General features: G+C 43.2%; 1 protein-coding gene across 1 annotated transcript in view; it reads left to right on the forward strand.

Moving 5' to 3' along the window:
* Positions 1-20,047, forward strand: part of LOC141106872 (uncharacterized) — a 136,952-nt gene that overhangs the window by 32,366 nt on the left and 84,539 nt on the right. Inside the window, 9 exon segments of the mRNA XM_073597800.1 lie at positions 5,548-5,689; positions 5,806-5,900; positions 5,991-6,134; positions 6,250-6,393; positions 6,511-6,624; positions 6,740-6,874; positions 6,989-7,057; positions 7,290-7,431; positions 8,824-10,100. Of these exon segments, the coding sequence (XP_073453901.1) occupies positions 5,548-5,689; positions 5,806-5,900; positions 5,991-6,134; positions 6,250-6,393; positions 6,511-6,624; positions 6,740-6,874; positions 6,989-7,057; positions 7,290-7,431; positions 8,824-10,100 (2,262 nt within the window).

A 20,047-nucleotide genomic window follows, 5' to 3' on the forward strand; every position in this document is an offset into this window, starting at 1 on the left:
CTAGAGCCTCTCAAATCCTATAGAACTCCTTACCCCAACTTGTCCAATTATCTCCCACTCTATTAGCTTTTAGAAGATCCCTGAAAACCCTCCTCTTCAGAGAAGCCTATTCTACCCACACCTAACAACTGTATTTTCATTTTCTCCATCAGCTCATCTGCCACAGTTATTACCTTTTTGTTTCACTTGACCCTCCCTTCTAGATTGTAAGCTTTAACGAGCAGGGCCCTCTGATTCCTCCTGTTTTGAATTGTATTGTAACTGTACTGTCTGCCCTAATGTTGTAAAGCGCTGTGCAAACTATTGGTGCTATATAAATCCTGTATAATAATAACTGTCCATCCTGAGCCTCTGGTTTATAGACTAGATACACCCTAAATATAGAGCCATTTATCCAACTGTCTATCCAGAGCCTCTGGTTTATAGACCAGATACAGTATCTCACAAAAGTGAGTACACCCCTCACATTTTTGTAAATATTTTCTTCTATCTTTTCATGTGACAACACTGAAGAAATGACACTTTGCTACAATGTAAAGTAGTGAGTGTACAGCTTGTATAACAGTGTACATTTTCTGTCCCCTCAAAATAACTCAACACACAGCCATTAATGTCTAAACCGCTGGTAACAAAAGTGAGTACACCCCTAAGTGAAAATGTCCAAATTGGGCCCAAAGTGTCAATATTTTGTGTGGCCACAATTTCCAGCACTGCCTTAACCCTCTTGGGCATGGAGTTCACCAGAGCTTCACAGGTTGCCACTGGAGCCTCCATGACAGAGGCGTAACTAGAACCTTCAGGGCCCCGGTGCAAGAAACAATGATGGGGCCCCCCTTCCATCCAAGCCCCGGGCTTCCAATTTTGGGAGGGTGTCCATGGACATCCTCCTAAAACCGTGCTTCCCGCATGCCCCCTGGGACGTGCATCCAGCGCAATCACAGTGGCCCTTTACCATGTGATGTCAGCTGATCACATGTAAACAGACTTGCCGGTTATCCGCAGCCCTTTCCTCCCACGCTGTGTCTGTGTTAGGAAAGGACTGTCCTCTATCAGTGCCCATCAGAGTCCTCTATCAGTGTCCATCGGTGTCTATCAGTGCCCATCAGAGTCCTCTGTCTTCTCAGGACAGCGCAGCTCTGAGCGGAGAGCGTGTCTCTCCAGTGGCGTCACTAGGGTTGGTGTCACTCGGTGCGGAAAAAATTGGTGTCACCCCCCTCCACCAACTATAGCCCCCCCTCAGTACAGACCCCCTCCACTAACTGCAGACCCCCCTCTCGCAGTATAGATCCTCCTCACTAAGTACAGACTCCCCTCTCACAGTATAGATCCTCCTCACTAAGTACAGACCCCCCTCACTAAGTACAGACCCCCTCCATCAGTATAGCCCCCTCATTGCAGACCCACCATCTATCAGTATAGCCCCTCTCTATCAGCATAGACCCCCATCTATCAGTGTAGACCCCCGTAGCGCAGACCCCATCTATCAATATAGACCCCCCTCAGTGCAGACCCTCATCTATCAGAATAGACCACCCTCAATCAGTATAGACCCCCCTCTATCACTATAGACCCCAGTGTAGCCCCCCCTCCATCAGTGCAGACCTGCAGACCTCCCCTCCCTCATTGCAGACCCCCCCTCCATCAGTTCACACCCCCCTCCATCAGTACAGACCCCCCCTCCATCAGTTCACACTCCCTCCATCAGTGCAGTGCCCCCCACAATGCAGACCCCCACAGTGCAGACCACCCCCCCTCCAGTGCAGACCCCCCTCATTGCAGACCACCCCCCTCCATCAGCACACACCCCCCATCAGTGCAGACCCCACTCCCTCCATCAATGCAGACCCCCCTCAGTGCAGACCACCGTCCCTCCATCAGTGCAGACCCCCTCCCATAGCGTTCCCCCAGCACACGTCTATTTGGATAAAACTTTACAGACCTCAGAACAGGGCGGGATAGGCACAGCGGCATGTGTTCCTCGGACTCCTCCTCCTCCCCCTCCATAAACAGAGAGGAGGGAGAGGCGGCTTCTGTGCGCAGCACTGTGTAGGGGTGAGGACTGTGCGGCGTGCGGTGTTAGCGAGCGGTGCTGCTGCCCACAGGTGCCACCCCTCTGGCGTTTGTCACCTGGTGCGGCCCGCACCCCCAGCCCCCCCTGGCAACGCCTGTGCTGTCTCTCATCTAACAGCAGCACAGAGAAACCGGCATCGATAGTTTGTTTTATTTCCCTCCCCGTGCGTCCTCTCTCGCACAGGATGACAGAGGACACACAGCTAATCTGCTCCCCTCTCCTCTCTCCTGTGTGCTCCGTGGGCAGTCAAGTATGAAGCTAAGGAGCTCACATTTCCTGCGGAGCACAGAGGAGAGGGGAGGGGGGAGCAGATCAGCTGTGTGTCCTCTCTCATCCCGTGCGAGAGAGGACGCACGGAGAGGGAAATAAAACAAACTATCGATGCCGGTGTCTCTGTGCTGCTGTTAGATGAGAGACACACTCTCCGCTCAAGGCCCTGTGAATAGCAACCCCACTGGGCCCCCCCACAGTGGAGGAACGCCGGGCCCCGTCGCAAGTGCGACCGTTGCGACCCTGGTAATTCCGCCACTGCTCCATGATGACATCACGGAGCTGGTGGATGTTAGAGACCTTGCGCTCCTCCACCTTCAGTTTGAAAGTGGAACTAGGAGGCAGGAAGAGTGTGATTGTACCAAGACAGGAAGTGATATCACAGATGGGGAGGAAATGATGTCAGATGCAGACAGGAAGTGATGTTACAGTATAAAAAGGAAGTTCCAGGTGAGAGGCGAGTCGGGAGGAAGTAGAGAGGAGACATTGCTGGAATTGGCAGCAGAGGAGGTAATAAGATTTTATTTTCTATTTACACCCAGTAACCCTCCCCGTCATGTCCGTCCTCTTCCTCCATAGTCATTGTGACGTCTTTTATCTCCAACAGATGCTGATACACACCTACTGTATATTATTATCATACAGGATGTATATAGCGCCAACAGTTTGCACAGCGCTTTACAACATGAGGACAGACAGTACAGTTACAATACAATTGAATACAAGAGGACTCGGAGTGCCCTGGTCATTAGAGCTTACAATCTAAATGGCAGGTTCAAGTGATACAAAGGGTAATAAATGTGGGGGATGAGCTGAAGGAGAAAATAAAAGTCCAGTTATTAGGTGGTGGCAGGATAGGTTTCTCGAAAGAGAAGACTTTATTATATATTATAATAATACAGAAATATTACCTATATACTGTACAGAGTCATATATTCCACTATATGTTGCCATATAGAGAACTTCTCACTACCTTATTAATACCATTAAATATAATATAAAATATTTAAAGAGTTATTGCAAAACACACAGAAATATTATTTGTTGCATAATTACAATTTTAGGTATTATAGTTGTTTTCGTTTTTGAATCGCTCGTGGTTTTGATGCTGAATATATTTGGTATTTAATAACACAACCAACTCTACTGGTCTATGAGTTCTAATGACCAGCGTGGGCGCTATATGATCTATCTACAGCAGTGGTCATCAACCCTGTCCTCAGGGCCCACTAACAGGCCAGGTTTGCAAGATAACTGAAATACATCACAGGTGATATAATTTGCTGCTCAGTGATTGCAGTATTCTAGTCTGCATCTCCCCAAGGTAATACATAAAACCTGGTCTGTTAGTGGGCCCTGAGGACAGGGTTGATGACCACTGGTCTACAGAGAGTCTTGTATGGATCACATCAATGGGGATGGAGGAGGACCTGAGTCACATGACTGAGAGGATATTAACCACTTTAGCCCTGGAAGGTTTTACCCCCTTCCGAGAGCACTTTGCGATTCGGCACTGCTTCGCTTTAACTGACAATTGCGCGGTCGTGCGACGTTGCACCCAGACATAATTGACGTCCTTTTTTTCCCACAAATAGAGCTTTCTTTTGGTGGTATTTGATCACCTCTGCGTTTTTTATTCTTTGCGCTATAAACAAAGAGGGACAATTTTGAAAAAAAAGCAATATTTTTTACTTTTTGCTATAATAAATATCCCCCAAAAATATATAAAAAAACAAATTTTTTCCTCAGTTTAGACCGATGTGTATTCTTCTACATATTTTTGGTAAAAAAACTCGCAATAAGCGTATATTGATTGGTTTGTGCAAAAGTTATAGCGTCTACAAAATAGGGGATAGATTTATGGCATTTTAATAAGTAATTTAGTAATGGCGGCAATCTGTGATTTTTATCTTGACTGTGACATTATGGAGGACACATTTGACGCTATTTTGGGACCATTGTCATTTACACAGCGATCAGTGCTATAAAAATGCACTGAGTACTGTGTAAATGACAATGGCAGGGAAGGGGTTAACCGCTAGGGGGCGATGAAGGGGTTAAGTGTGTCCTAGGGAGTGATTCTAACTGTGGGGGGGAGGGGCTACCTAGGACATGACAGCGATCACTGCTCCCCGATCACAGAGAGCAGTGGATCTCTGTCATGACACAAGGCAGAACGGGGAAATGCCTTGTTTACCTAGGCATCTCCCCGTTCTACCTCTCCACACCGCAATCGCGGGCCGCCGGAGAACATCATGTTCCCAGGACCCGCGGGCATGCTCCCGCAGCGGGCGCGCGCCTGAAGGGCGGCAAATTTAAAGGGACGTACCTGTACGCCCATTTGCCTGCCTGTGCCATTCTGCTGACGTACATCTGTGTGCCGCGGTCGGCAAGCGGTTAAAGTACAATTCTAGTTAAGCTTAAATAGTCCCAAAAATGTTCTCTCCTCCCTCCAAACACCAATATATATTATCCCAGGTAAAATAAATGTATATACTTACCTACTTTCAGCCCACCCTGGTCCGGTCACGTGATTCGGCTTCCATGTGTCAGCCAGCAGAAGCTCCAGGGGAGAGGAGGGACCACTGACAGTGGCTGCACCATGTCATTGCTCCCGGCTTTCACAGCCGTTGTTGGGCACTCTCTTTATTCCCCTGCAGCCGACACTGCATGATAAATGGGGTCATGTGACCGGACTGAAGCGGCCTGAAAATAGGTAAGTATAAGTATGTATATCTTCTTTTTTTTTTTTTTACACAGGTTAGTTAGTATAGGTGTTAGGAGGGGGGAGGGAATATTTTTATTACTAGTTAGGCTTTAGCTGAAATTCTACTTTAAACCTCAACCTGGAGATCATCTACCTGCTAACTGAAGAGGTGAGGAGGATTCTGGGAGGTCACATGACATAACTCTTATCTCTATTAATAAAACACAGACTGGATTGGAGAGATGAGGAGGATTCTGGGAGATCACATGACATTAGTGTTGTTCTTTTCAATACAAAATTTTCCTTTGGTGAAGTCTGGTGACCATTTAACCATTACAGTGCCTTCACCTCATTATATGAACCCGAAGCTAAACAGTTAGAAGAAGACTCTAGAAGTCACCAACAAGATCATTGATCTGCTGACAGGAGAGGTGAGCGGTGCCGGGAATTCTGGGACATTATCCAGTACCAGACAAGGGATGTGTCTGGATGGTGACTGTATCATTGTGTGTGTCAGGTTCCTATAAGGTGTCAGGATGTCACTGTCTATTTCTCCATGGAGGAGTGGGAGTATTTAGAAGGACACAAGGATCTCTACAAGGACGTCATGATGGACAATCAGCCGCCCCTCACATCACCGGGTAAGAGGAGACTTTATTGTAAAGGAGAGAGCAGTACGGAGGGTCCACCTAGATCCCCCATCATCTGATAAACACATAGAAACAATATATTCAGTCAGTGTGTGTGTTTCCTACAGATGGATCCAGTAATAGGAACCCACCAGAGAGATGTTTCCGTCCTCTGTATTCCTGGGATTCCACACAGGAAGGTCACACCATCCCTCATCATCAGGTAGGTGAGACTGAGCAACTAGAACTCAAAAACTTTGTAGAATTCTCTTGTTTCCTTTTACAAATTAATTCTATCATATTTGCACTTTAGGGTAAAGAACTGAAAGACATCAAAGTTGAGGTTAAAGTGGAAAGAGAAGAGATGTTTGGGGATCAGCAGTCTATGGAGGTCTATGATCCTCGGTATTCCCGGGATTCCACACAGGAAGATCACACCATCCCTCACCATCATCAGGTAGATGGAACTGAACCTGTCCACCTAGAAATGTATCCTAAACCTTAAGATGACATTCTGCTATGTAATCTTTTGCTCTTTTTTTTAATTCTCTTCTATCATCTTTGGGGTTTAGGCTGAACAACTGAAAGACATCAAAGTTGAGGGTAAAGAGGAGGAAGAAGAGGTGTTTGGGGATCAGCAGTCTATGGAGGAGGGTGGTCCTCTGTATTCTCAGGATTCCACACAGGAGGATCACACCATCCCTCACCATCATCAGGTAGAGATGGGACTGAACATGTCCACCTAGAAATGTATCCTAAACTATAAGATGACATTCTGCAATGTAATCTTTTGCTCCTTCTTATGATTCTCTTCTATCATCTTTGGGGTTGAGGGTAAAGAGAAGGAAGAAGAGGTGTTTGGGGATCAGCAGTCTATGGAGGAGTTTGGTCCTCTGTATTCTCAGGATTCCACACAGGAAGATCACACCATCCCTCTCCATCATCAGGTAGATGGAACTGAACCTGTCCACCTAGAAATGTATCCTAAACCTTAAGATGACATTCTGCTATGTAATCTTTTGCTCTTTTTTTTAATTCTCTTCTATCATCTTTGGGGTTTAGGCTGAACAACTGAAAGACATCAAAGTTGAGGGTAAAGAGGAGGAAGAAGAGGTGTTTGGGGATCAGCAGTCTATGGAGGAGTTTGGTCCTCTGTATTCCCAGGATTCCACACAGGAGGATCACCCCATCCCTCAGGTAGATGGGACTGAGCAATTAGAACTCAAAAGTATTTTAAGCTATGAGATGATATTTTTCTATGTAATCTCTTGCTCCATTTTATAAATGTATTTTATCATATTTGGGGTTTAGGGTGAGAGATGTCCTCCTCCTCCTCTGTGTTCCACACAGGAAAATCACACCATCCCTTCCCATGATCAGGTAGGTAGAACTTGGCATGCAGACCTAAATATGTATTCTAAGCTGTGAGATGACCTTCTATGTAGTTTCTTGTTCTAATGCTTACTTCTACATCTGAGGTTTCTAGCTCCTACAACTATAAAAAAAAAACACATTTAAAGATGTAGTAGGCAATGCAGAGCTGCTGTCATCTGTGCTTTTTATCTACCTTGAGTTTACTTTAATAGATGTTTTCTATTATTTTGGGGTTTAGGGTAAAGAATGGATTAATATAAAAGCTGAGGTTAAAGAGGAAGAAGTAGAGACGTATGTGGGGGGTGATCAGCTGTGCACGGAAGAGGTTGGGATGATTATGAAAAGTGAACGGGAAGAAATTTCTCCAACTACCGACACAAGTAAGTAACAGACACTATGGAAGAAACAGCTCACAGTCTCATTTTCAGAAATTCATCAGGTAAAATGTTAGATAATTATCAGATCTTCCCATTGTCCTGTAGGCCAGTGCTAAAAGATTTAATATGTGTTTGCCTAATAAAGGTTTAATGTGTGATTTTGCAAGGTATTCTTACTCCAACTGTTGTATTAGTGACTTATCCTGAATGCCAACATGTACTGTGACATACTGAAGCAGAGCATGATCCCCTCCCTTCAGAGACTGGGGTGCAGGGCAGTATTCCATCATGATAACGACCCCGAACACACCTCCAAGACGACCGCTGCCTTGCTAAAGAAGCTGAGGGTAAAGGTAATGGACTGGCCAAGCATGTCTCCAGGCTTAAACCCTATTGAGCATCTATGGGGCATCTTCAAACGGAAGGTGGAGGAACGCAAGGTCTCTAACATTCACCAGCTCCGTGATGTCATCATGGAGGAGCGGAAGAGGACTCCAGTGGCAACCTGTGAAGCTCTGGTGAGCTCCATCCCGAAAAGGGGGAAAAGGCAGTGCTGGAAAATAATGGTAGCCACACAAAATATTGACACTTTGGGCCCAATTTGGACATTTTCACTTAGGGGTGTACTCACTTTTGTTGCCAGCGGTTTAGACATGAATGGCTGTGTGTTGAGTTATTTTGAGGGGACAGCGAATTTACACTGTTATACAAGCTGTACACTCACTACTTTACATTGTAGCAAAGGGTCATTTCTTCAGTGTTGTCACATGAAAAGATAGAAGAAAATATTTACAAAAATGTGAGGGGTGTACTCACTTTTGTGAGATACTGTATGTAGGAGGAGACTGGACCTCGTAGTCTAACCGTGTATTAGGAGAGTAGAGCTGTGTGCTTATACAACTGTAGAATTCTGTGAATGGCGTCCGAAAACCGAAAGTATGGCCGAACTCCTCCGCCTGACGTTACTTCTCCGGCCAAGCCAAGGCTGGATGTGTACCATTAGAGGTCGCCAGCTCCCTGATTCAATTTAATTTACTCCAACCGGCCTGTCATTTGTTACTTTTGTGAGTGCATTTATATTATCCCACCCCCCTTTTCCATACAGGATCTGCAAATGCTTTATAATTTAAAATCCAGGCAATCCGATGTAGTAACAAACCACAAATGCATTTTTGCTAATGAAGACTTAGTCATAGATATTGATTATTAAAGAATTTTTAGATCATATATGGACTCGGTGTGAAGATTTTTCTGATTGATTTTGGAGGGAGAACAGGAGCCCAGTTGTGAGATCGTCATTTCCACTTATTCCACCGACGGGGAGGAGGAGCTAAAACTCCAGTTATTTGTCATCTGCTGAGATTTATTATATTTTTTTTTACTTCTTTCCAACAGATGGATGTGATGTCAGGAATTCCTCGGAGAGACATCTTCTATTATCTGCTGATTGTAAGTCAGAAGATAATGTCATCACACAGGATCCTCCAGGAGGAAATCCAAATACACAAAATATACATCACAGACCTTCCTGTCCGGAGACATCAATGGATCCCTCTGATCAGGGGGAATCTTCTCATCAATCACATACAATGATTGTAAATATCCATGTAAGATCTCACACTGCAGATCGATCAACAGATCCTTCTAATCCCGAGGAATCTTCCTCACCCCATGAAGGAGATCACCGAGGTGACAATCTATTCTCATGTTCAGAGTGCAAGAAATCATTCACTAAGAAAAGACAACTTCTTCAGCACCAGAGAATTCACACGGGTGAGCGTCCTCATTCATGTTCAGAGTGCGGGAAATCTTTCACTTACAAAAGAGACCTTGTCAAACATCTTAGAATTCACACAGGTGAGCGTCCCTTTTCATGTTCAGAGTGCGGGAAATCTTTCACTCACAAAAATAACCTTTTGCGACATCAGAAATATCACACAGGTGAGCGTCCCTATACATGCTCAGAGTGTGGGAAATCTTTCACTCGGAAAGGAGCAATTGTTGAACACCAGAGAATTCACACAGGTGAACGTCCTTATTCTTGTTCAGAGTGCGGGAAATCTTTCCTTAAGAAACATAATCTTGTTACTCATCAGAGAGTTCACACGGGTGAGCGTCCTTATTCATGTTCAGAGTGTGGGAAATCATTCACTCTTAAAAAACAACTTGTTGATCATCAGAGAACTCACACGGGTGGGCGTCCTTTTTCATGTTCAGAGTGCGGGAAATCTTTCACTCATAAAAAACATCTTGTTGAACATCAGAAAATTCACACGGATGACCGTCCTTATTCATGTTCAGAGTGCGGGAAATCTTTCACTTACAAAGGAGACCTTGTCAAACATCAGAGAATTCACACGGGTGAGCGTCCTTTTTTATGTTCAGAGTGCGGGAAATGTTTCCTTAAAAAAAATAACCTCCTTACTCATCAGAGGATTCACACAGGTGAGCGTCCTTATTCGTGTTCAGAGTGCGGGAAATCTTTCACTCAGAAAGGAAACTTTGTGCAACACCAAAGATTTCATACGGGTGAGCGTCCTTATTCATGTTCAGAGTGTGGCAAATCTTTTATTAAGAAAGATCATTTTGATACACATCAGAGAATTCACACAGGTGAGCGTCCTTATTCATGTTCAGAGTGCGGGAAATCTTTCACTCATAAAGGAGTCCTTGTTAAACATCAGAGAATTCACACCAGTGAGCATCCCTATGCTCACTGTCAGAGAATGTAGTGTGGATGGTGGAGGAGAGCTGTCGGAGAATGTAGTGTGGATGGTGGGAGGAGAGCTGTCGGAGAATGTAGTGTGGATGGTGGGAGGAGAGCTGTCGGAGAATGTAGTGTGGATGGTGGGAGGAGAGCTGTCGGAGAATGTAGTGTGGATGGTGGAGGAGATCTGTTGGAGAATGTAGTGTGGATGGTGGAGGAGATCTGTCGGAGAATGTAGTGTGGATGGTGGAGGAGAGCTGTCTGAGAATGTAGTGTGGATGGTGGAGGAGAGCTGTCGGAGAATGTAGTGTGGATGGTGGAGGAGATCTGTCGGAGAATGTAGTGTGGATGGTGGAGGAGATCTGTCGGAGAATGTAGTGTGGATGGTGGAGGAGAGCTGTCGGAGAATGTAGTGTGGATGGTGGAGAGCTGTCGGAGAATGTAGTGTGGATGGTGGAGGAGAGCTGTCTGAGAATGTAGTGTGGATGGTGGAGGAGAGCTGTCGGAGAATGTAGTGTGGATGGTGGAGGAGATCTGTTGGAGAATGTAGTGTGGATGGTGGGAGAGCTGTCGGAGAATGTAGTGTGGATGGTGGAGGAGAGCTGTCTGAGAATGTAGTGTGGATGGTGGAGGAGAGCTGTCGGAGAATGTAGTGTGGATGGTGGAGGAGATCTGTCGGAGAATGTAGTGTGGATGGTGGAGGAGATCTGTCGGAGAATGTAGTGTGGATGGTGGAGGAGAGCTGTCGGAGAATGTAGTGTGGATGGTGGAGAGCTGTCGGAGAATGTAGTGTGGATGGTGGAGGAGAGCTGTCTGAGAATGTAGTGTGGATGGTGGAGGAGAGCTGTCAGAGAATGTAGTGTGGATGGTGGAGGAGAGCTGTCGGAGAATGTAGTGTGGATGGTGGAGGAGGGCTGTCAGAGAATGTAGTGTGGATGGTGGGGGGAGAGCTGTCGGAGAATGTAGTGTGGATGGTGGGAGGAGATCTGTCGGAGAATTTAGTGTGGATGGTGGAGGAGAGCTGTGGGAGAATGTAGTGTGGATGGTGGGGGGAGAGCTGTCGGAGAATGTAGTGTGGATGGTGGGAGGAGATCTGTCGGAGAATGTAGTGTGGATGGTGGGAGGAGAGCTGTCGGAAAATGTAGTGTGGATGGTGGAGGAGAGCTGTCGGAGAATGTAGTGTGGATGGTGGAGGAGAGCTGTGGAAGAATGTAGTGTGGATGGTGGAGGAGAGCTGTCGGAGAATTTACTGTGGATGGTGGAGGAGAGCTGTCGGAGAATTTACTGTGGATGGTGCAGGAGAGATGTCGGAGAATGTAGTGTGGATGGTGGAGGAGAGCTGTCGGAGAATGTAGTGTGGATGGTGGAGGAGAGCTGTCGGAGAATGTAGTGTGGATGGTGGAGGAGATCTGTCGGAGAATGTAGTGTGGATGGTGGAGGAGAGCTGTCGGAGAATGTAGTGTGGATGGTGGAGGAGAGCTGTCGGAGAATGTAGTGTGGATGGGGGAGGAGAGCTGTCGGAGAATGTAGTGTGGACGGTAGAGAAGAGCTGTTGGAGAATGTAGTGTGGATGGTGGGAGGAGAATGTAGTGTGGATGGTGGGAGGAGAGCTGTCGGAGAATGTAGTGTGGATGGTGGAGGAGAGCTGTCGGAGAATGTAGTGTGGACGGTGGAGGAGAGCTGTCGGAGAATGTAGTGTGGATGATGGAGGAGAGCTGTTGGAGAATGTAGTATGGATGGTGGGAGTAGAGCTGAAAGAGATCATAGCATTGATGGGGGCAGGTGGAGCTTTTGTAGAAGATCTTGTGTTGTGTCACACTAACCTATTCATGGTCCAGCTTCGAGCTATTCTCGGTGTGTTCCAGCCATCTGTTTCCTGCTTCCTCCGGCACTGCAGGAAATCACAGAGAGGGCTCCTGTGATTGTCTTGTTCCTCAGTCTGTATCTCACTACAGTGACCATGCGTTCCTACCAGCATCCATTCTTGCATCACCACTGTTTCTCCCTCCGCACTTCAGCCAGTTACCTTCTTCTCTGCTCCAGTGTGTTTCCCTGTGAGTTCCATTTGGCATCTTCTTACTAGCACCTGTGCACTCCCAGTCTGTATTCCTCCTCTGTGCCTCTGTGAACTCCTACTGTGTTACTTACTTCTTTGTGTATCCACCGCCCCAGCACTCCAAGGAACTTGTAAATACCACAATCAACAATTGTGTCTGTGATTTTGCGCAAAACTTCTAAATAAACTAAATAATCAATAAATAATCAATAAATAATAAACTTGCATTGGGTGATAATGAGCTAAAATCCACCATGCATAAAAAATCTAATAGTCCATGAGTGAATAACCGTGACTGTAGTGCCAATCAATCAGGTGAATTAAATGCTTAAATAATAAATACAATAAAACATCAAAAGTGCAAGTGCGTTGATAGGAGATCTCGTGACTTTCGTGGTGTTGGATACCCACTAGAGGCTCCCAGAACTCTCACCTTGTTGACACCAAAGTAGTGCCTTTATGTATCCATTGAGGACTGTGCTTGTTCCAATCCAATCGGTAATGTTGTTCTGGTGCGTCTATGGGGAGATGGCGTTCTCTCCGGTATACGGACTCCACATGTGGGGGGTAATCAAAAGGAGGGCACTCCAATAGGGTGATATCGTTAAAGCCAAAGATTTTATTTAAAAATAACTGCTTACATAGAGGTAGATGAAGTAGCGTTGAAACAGCGGTTAAAACAATGTAACTTCAATCCCCGCTACGTCACTTCCGGTCCGCACTGGTGTGTATCCGGTTACGTGCCCTGAGGAAGTCATGTGATATGACGTAACGCGTAGGACGTAACCGGATACACACCAGCGCGGACCGGAAGTGACGTAGCGGGGATTGAAATTACATTGTTTTAACCGCTGTTTCAACGCTACTTCATCTACCTCTATGTAAGCAGTTATTTTTAAATAAAATCTTTGGCTTTAACGATATCACCCTATTGGAGTGCCCTCCTTTTGATTACCCCCCACATGTGGAGTCCGTATACCGGAGAGAACGCCATCTCCCCATAGACGCACCAGAACAACATTACTGATTGGATTGGAACAAGCACAGTCCTCAATGGATACATAAAGGCACTACTTTGGTGTCAACAAGGTGAGAGTTCTAGGAGCCTCTAGTGGGTATCCAACACCACGAAAGTCACGAGATCTCCTATCAACGCACTTGCACTTTTGATGTTTTATTGTATTTATTATTTAAGCATTTAATTCACCTGATTGATTGGCACTACAGTCACGGTTATTCACTCATGGACTATTAGATTTTTTATGCATGGTGGATTTTAGCTCATTATCACCCAATGCAAGTTTATTATTTATTGATTATTTATTAATTATTTAGTTTATTTAGAAGTTTTGCGCAAAATCACAGACACAATTGTTGATTGTGGTATTTACAGATTCTAGATAGTGAGTGGTGTTCACTTATATTGATTTTGCAGCATTTCACTTAGTATTGACACATTTACTTTAGTAGCGCAGAAGTTCATCTTAGGATAACTCCAAGGAACTTGTTTATTTTCTTTGTGTTTCCAGTGTGTTCTCTGTGTTCTGACAGTTCCTGAACGCCAGCACATGTGCGTTTACCTACCAGCAACACCCATGCACACCTTTGTTCACATTTTGCTTTAGTGATCCCAATCACCCTTGGCTTCAACCTGCTTAAAGTGTTCCCCAGTGATTCTGTGCTCCTCCACCCATCCCCAGTGCTTCTGTACACTCCTGGCTGCTTAGACTGTGTTACCCACTGACCGGTGATTTCTGCTTCCCAGAGCCACTAAGATCTTCATTCAGCATACCTACTCTTAGTTCCCCTTTAGTGATTCGCACTTCCGTCTAGGTCGTTGGTTCAAATTCCAACCACTACGGCACTACCTGCACAGAGTTTGCATGTTCTCCCTTTGCCTGTGTGGGTTTCCTCTGGGTATTCCAGTTTCCTCCCACACTCCAAAGACATGCTGGTAGGTAAATTGGTCCTAGTATGTATGTATGGATGTGTGTTAGGGACCATAGTTTTGCAAGCAGGGACTGATGTCAATGTACAATGTATATATGTAAAGCAGTTTATATGTAAAGCAATTGTCAGCACTATAAAATAACCAGTGATAAATAACCTGGGAAATGCCCACAGTGTAACAGCTCCATGTCTAGGAGCTCTGGAGAAGACTACGCAGTACCTTAGACTCTGCACCTTGGCCCTTCTCAGGGCTCTCACCATCACTAATCAAGCAGGTTCACTGAGCTTTCTGTGTCTGCTCTGCGGCTTTTGCCACCGACTATCCAGATGTTACAACTAAGTCCTGCTCAGCCATCTGCCCCTAGTGGGAACATATTCCCAAACTCTGTTAGCGTAGATGAAGAGAGTTCCCAGAGAATGTAGTGCAGACATCGAGAAAAGAGATCCAACAAAGGGGTGCAGAGAGTGTTTAGCGAGGTGGACAATGCTGAGGGAACAATGTGTGGTGGGGATGTAGAGACTAATGATAAAGAAATGTCCCTACCAGGGTGCCACGCTGAGGACTTTTCTGCATTGTAGTGTAAAACTCCAGAAGAGATCTGATAGGAGCTGCATATCCTTTCCTATTACATTCATTTCTGGTGGTAGAATTCTCAGCACTGTAGGTCGGGCTAATTATCCAGATCTCGGTTCTACTCCATACACAACACTTTCAGGAAACATGTGGCAGAATCCCCAAGGATAAGCGAAAATTCCAATATCTTTTGATAAAAATATCTTATCCACCAAATGGAGTAAATATAAAAGGATAATTTACAGTGATGTCAAATGTGTAATATTACTATGAAGGGATATGACCAATATTAAATAAAGTCCTGTGCACATTTATGACCAATTTAAAACATTGTTAAAAAAAAAAATATGTGTATACAACTAATGTGTGTACTTTATAAATTTGTGCATCAATTTCAGTTTGTTTTTCATTCTTTTGTTTTGCCATAATTAAACAAAATGGGGATGAGCCTCATCTACTTTGGCTTGTTTCAGCACAGGGTGTAGTGGCTTGAGGGATATGTAATGCTAAAAAAAAAAAAACATTAAAAATTATCGTTCAGCAGGAAGAGGGTCTTTTCAAGCAGCTAAAAAGTCCATAATAAAAAATATAATTACCGTGTTTCAGAGACAACAACCAAACATGGCAAAGTATGGAAGCAAATTGATTTGGGCCTTGGGCAGCAATCTATGGGGGAGGGATGATTCAATCTTTGTTCCTAAAATTACAACTAGAGAGTATTATTTCAAAGACAGCAGCCTTTAATATTGTATAGACTTTCTGCCAATTTTGCAAGCCTTTATACTAGCTAACTATGAGGTGTATGTTACGAGTCAAGAGTCAGAAACATTTTGCAGACTCGATGCACACTATGTACAGTAAGTGTTGTTACTAAGCCCACAATGGAAGCCACTTGGCCAGTGTTATATGTAACTAAATTAAAGTGTAATTTTTCCAGAGCTACAAACAAGAAAAACATAATTCATTTGTTGGGCAGTATGTACTCCTTTTTAGCTAAGATGCAAATTTAGCTGGAGCGTGCAGATTTTTAGCAGTGATTAAATAAATAACTGAGGACTGAAACACAGTACACATTTGGAGCACATCTTCTTGTCTAATAAATAGTTGGCTATTCCAGAGGGAGAGAGCAGGCAGATTTTATGTAAAAAAGTTGTCCTTTTGCTAGGATTGAAGATTTACAGCACACCTTAAAAGCCTTTCTTTGATAACCTAAAATTTCTCAAGGAGAGAGCAAGCACTGCACTTGCAAATAAAAAAAATGTATTTGATAGGAGATTGAAGATGGAAAGACGTTACAGATTACACCAGAGATATTTAGGCTGTATGGACAGCCTTCAATTTTCAAGTTACTGAGTGGGCATATTACACCTGGAAATAAAAAAATGAGTGTCTTGTTTCAGAGACTGATGAGACCAAAATATTACAGTTTTGAACAGGCTTATTGCACCTGAAAACAAAATAATTGTGTCTTTGTCACATATGTAACAGAAAGAAATTCACATGTTTTTAGCAAACCTCTTAAGCCACTGCAATTTCTGAGGGTTAGAACAAACACATTGCATCTGAATAGAAACAATCATGTATATTTTTGGAGACTGAAAACAGAAAACGGTAACAGATTTTCACCACGCACCCTAAACCGATATAGACAGACTACTGTCATAGCGCTAGATATAAAATGAAGGGTTTTACATGTTAGACTAAGACGGGAAAATTTTTGCGGTTTTGCACCGCAGCAATTAAGGCTTTCTGGACAGGCTGCAATTTCCTAGGCATGTTTCTTGAGCAGATATGTTGTGTCTGAAAAAAGAAGAAAATGATGTCTTTGTCTTATTTGTTTAAAATGTAAAGGAAAAAAATTACACAGATTTGTACCACATCTTTGAAGCCTTTCAAGCATGTTACATCTGGAAGCAAACATTTGTGAGTTGTGAAAATGAGGATAGGAAAATGTTAGATATTTACCACACAGATATCAAGTCTATATGGACAAGCTGTATAAAAATTAGGGTATACAGGAAATCTGCCCACTCCTATATTCCCAACACTGCGCTCATGGAAATTTTACATAAACAGAGCAGCCACTTAATGTGAGTGAATATATAAACAAAAATGTGATTCCCCATAAACCTGACACCCCAAAAATAGTGAAACAAATAGCGGCGCTGAACTCAATAAAATTATTACATCAAGTGAATAATTGCAACATGATAAATGTAAGTGGTATAAACCGGTGAAAAGTAGGTGATATGAACCTAAAACACAGTGCACCAGATAATGAAAAAACAGTGTCCTGATAATAGAATAAAAAACTGATCAAATATGTGAATGAGTGATCCAAAAAGAAAAATATATATAAAATCCTTCAAATGAACAACCAAAAAGTGTAATGGATGGACCAAGCCCATAAAAAAGATCCAAAAATGGTATAAAGAAAATATTGCTGTGTGAAGTCCGTGACGTGATATAATGAAGACCTTCAGTTAAATAGATCTTCCACCACACCTCCGTGTCCGTGATTTCACTCCCCTTAAGAAGACAAACTCACCAGCTGTTTTTTGCATTACACTCTCGTGTTCGGCTAAATGGCTTTAACCCACACAGACAGGGGTAAATAGTGACCTCCGATAATCCAACGCTAGCATCCAGGGTTTTCAACAAAAATGCTCTCTCCACATGTGAAAATGAAGTGCTCTAATAGTGTAATACCGTAATGAAATTTATTAAAATTATAAAACTCTTCCACCATTAAACTCACATCTTATAAAATCACATCAAGCAAAGAAAAAAAAAATCACAGCACATTGTCACATCAAGAAAACTCCAAAATTCCAAGCGAAAAAGCCAGCATGTAGCGGTCACGGCGGACCAAGGGAGTGCACTGGTTGGTGACAGTCTCACCCGTTCCTTGGAGCCGATCCCCCACTTCCTGGTGCGGCGTACCACGTCACAGCGTATTGCGTCACACATAATCGATTGCCTTACAGCCACATGTTTCGTCACAAGGACTTAATCATTGGATTGGTTGTACGGCTAGGCAATCTCCCCTTTATACGATCCGCTCTCATTACGGGTGGACGTAGCTCCATTACTCTTGCGCACTCTTTATGTCCCCACTCACGCAATATGCAAACATTACATTGCAGCAAAGCATCAGACACAAACATAAATAGCAGTCTAAATAAAAAGTAACCATTGATATGGAACTGATCGTTTGTCATATACTAAAAGTATACTACACTGTCATACACATCAAAGGTAAAGCAGACATATATTCCCCATTCGATAAAATCAAGTAAGTTAAAACTGAACGTTATCTCACTCTCTAGATGAATGATTGGAAATGCAGATGAACCTAAAATACTGGCAAATCCCAAGCAGAATCTGCCCAACAACCCAATGACTTAAATTAAAATGATCCTGAAATGAGTGTCACATAAATGACCTAAAAGGTAAGAGGGCATGAGTAGTGGGGCTCCAATGAGTATCCCAAAGATGACAGTACCCATATGGCATTCTCCACCCCCCTTCCCTTACTATAAAATGACACCCTTCATATGGGAGAGAGGATTGGCTCCCCCTGCAAACTGAAATGCACACCAGTCCAATGTCCTGGAAGTGTCTGTCCCTTAACTCCCTAGTCAAATGTGCTATTGGGAGAAAATCATGAAGTAGATCTCTAACTAATATATGGGAAAAAAGGTCAATAATTATTGATGAAGCAATTGAGATCTAATTCTATATTCAAGCCTCTAGGAAAAAGATATTTTAAAAGGAAAATCCACAGAGTTTCCCGTTGGGATAAGTCCCTCACCCGGTTTGATCCCCTCCAAGCCGGGTAAAACAACATCAATCCCACAAAACTGCAGCAAACTGTATCTATGCAACCTCTAAAGCATGTATGAGGAACTGATGGTAAAATGGTATGAAGTTTAGACGGAGTATAATACCACCGTGTGAAGAGTTTAATTGCTGTTTCTCTAATTGTGATTGATCTCGTGCATTTGAGAAGATTGGAGATGCTATCTGACCAGTTTTCAGGTGAAAGGGTGATATCGCATTCTTGTTCCCATTTAAGCATATAGGGGTGTTTTTCTGGGCTATTAGTGCATATCAGATTTGAGTATGTTTCCGAGATTAAGCCAGAGGCCCTTGGGGAATTAATACAAATTTTTTCAAAAAATGTGTGAGATAAATTCAATGAAAGTGGAAAATAGGTGTTGTAAAAGTGTCTAATTTGAAGGTATCTTCTAAGTTCACTATTGGGAGTCTTATATTTTTCTTTTAATGTTGCAAAGGATATGAAGGTAGCGTCTTCAATAAGTGTTTTGAGTGTGATTAAATTATTGTCAATCCACCATGTGTATTGATCTGTGTCTTGATGTAGTGATAGGAATTTGGGATCCCCAATAAAGGAAGCTAGTGGGGGTGTGGTTGATGCCATATTGAATTTCTGATTATGTAATTTCCAGAGTTGGTAAGAATTGGCAACCACAAGATTAAGATTGGCTAATTTGGGTATTGGTATTTTATGACCCCAAAGTAATCCTGCTAAGGAGTAAGGGAGAATTGATTCAATTTCGAACTTAACCCAGGGGATATTGGAGTTCCGTATGTGCCATTGAGCTAATTGTGACCATCTGGCTGCGAGATAGTATAGCCAAAAAACATATTTTCTGGCATTGCGACAAGGTCTCCCAGATATGGAAACTTCTTGAAGGTTTTGCATCCATTATATCAGAGAATAAGGTCAACCTCACTCTTTCAAATTGCCTTCTATTCACACTGATCATAGGTCTAAATAATTTTCATATAAGATTGATACACACTATATGTGTTGCCACTGGCTCATTGCATACCATTGGAAATCTCCTACACTACCCTTATCTCAACTTAAAACAAGGATCAACAATATCCTCCTTATGGAAAAAATATTCCATACTCTAAATAACTCACAACACATATTCGAAAAAAAATGGAATCCTTGGTTCACTCATGCAAATAGTCTTACAAATGTGGAATAACTTTTTATCTACCTCAACCTTTCGCAAATAAAATCTTATTGTGGTATTACCAAATTGCACAACCATTGTATGCAAAATTGCTATTCTATTTCTTCTGTACTGATGATTATTTATCGATGTTAAACCTTTGATAATCAACATTTTGTACTGTACCGTATTTCTCCCTGTTTTATACTTAATAAAAAAGTTTGTAAACAAAAAAAAAAAAACTGCAGCAAACTGGGGTCCTTATTATGCTTTCTTTGAAATGAAGGGACACGCTGTGGTATTTAGATGCATTTTTTATATTGGTTATATGTTCAGATATA

This window comes from Aquarana catesbeiana, linkage group LG08 (assembly GCF_042186555.1).
Source record: "Aquarana catesbeiana isolate 2022-GZ linkage group LG08, ASM4218655v1, whole genome shotgun sequence".
NCBI classification, from domain to species: Eukaryota; Metazoa; Chordata; class Amphibia; order Anura; family Ranidae; genus Aquarana; species Aquarana catesbeiana.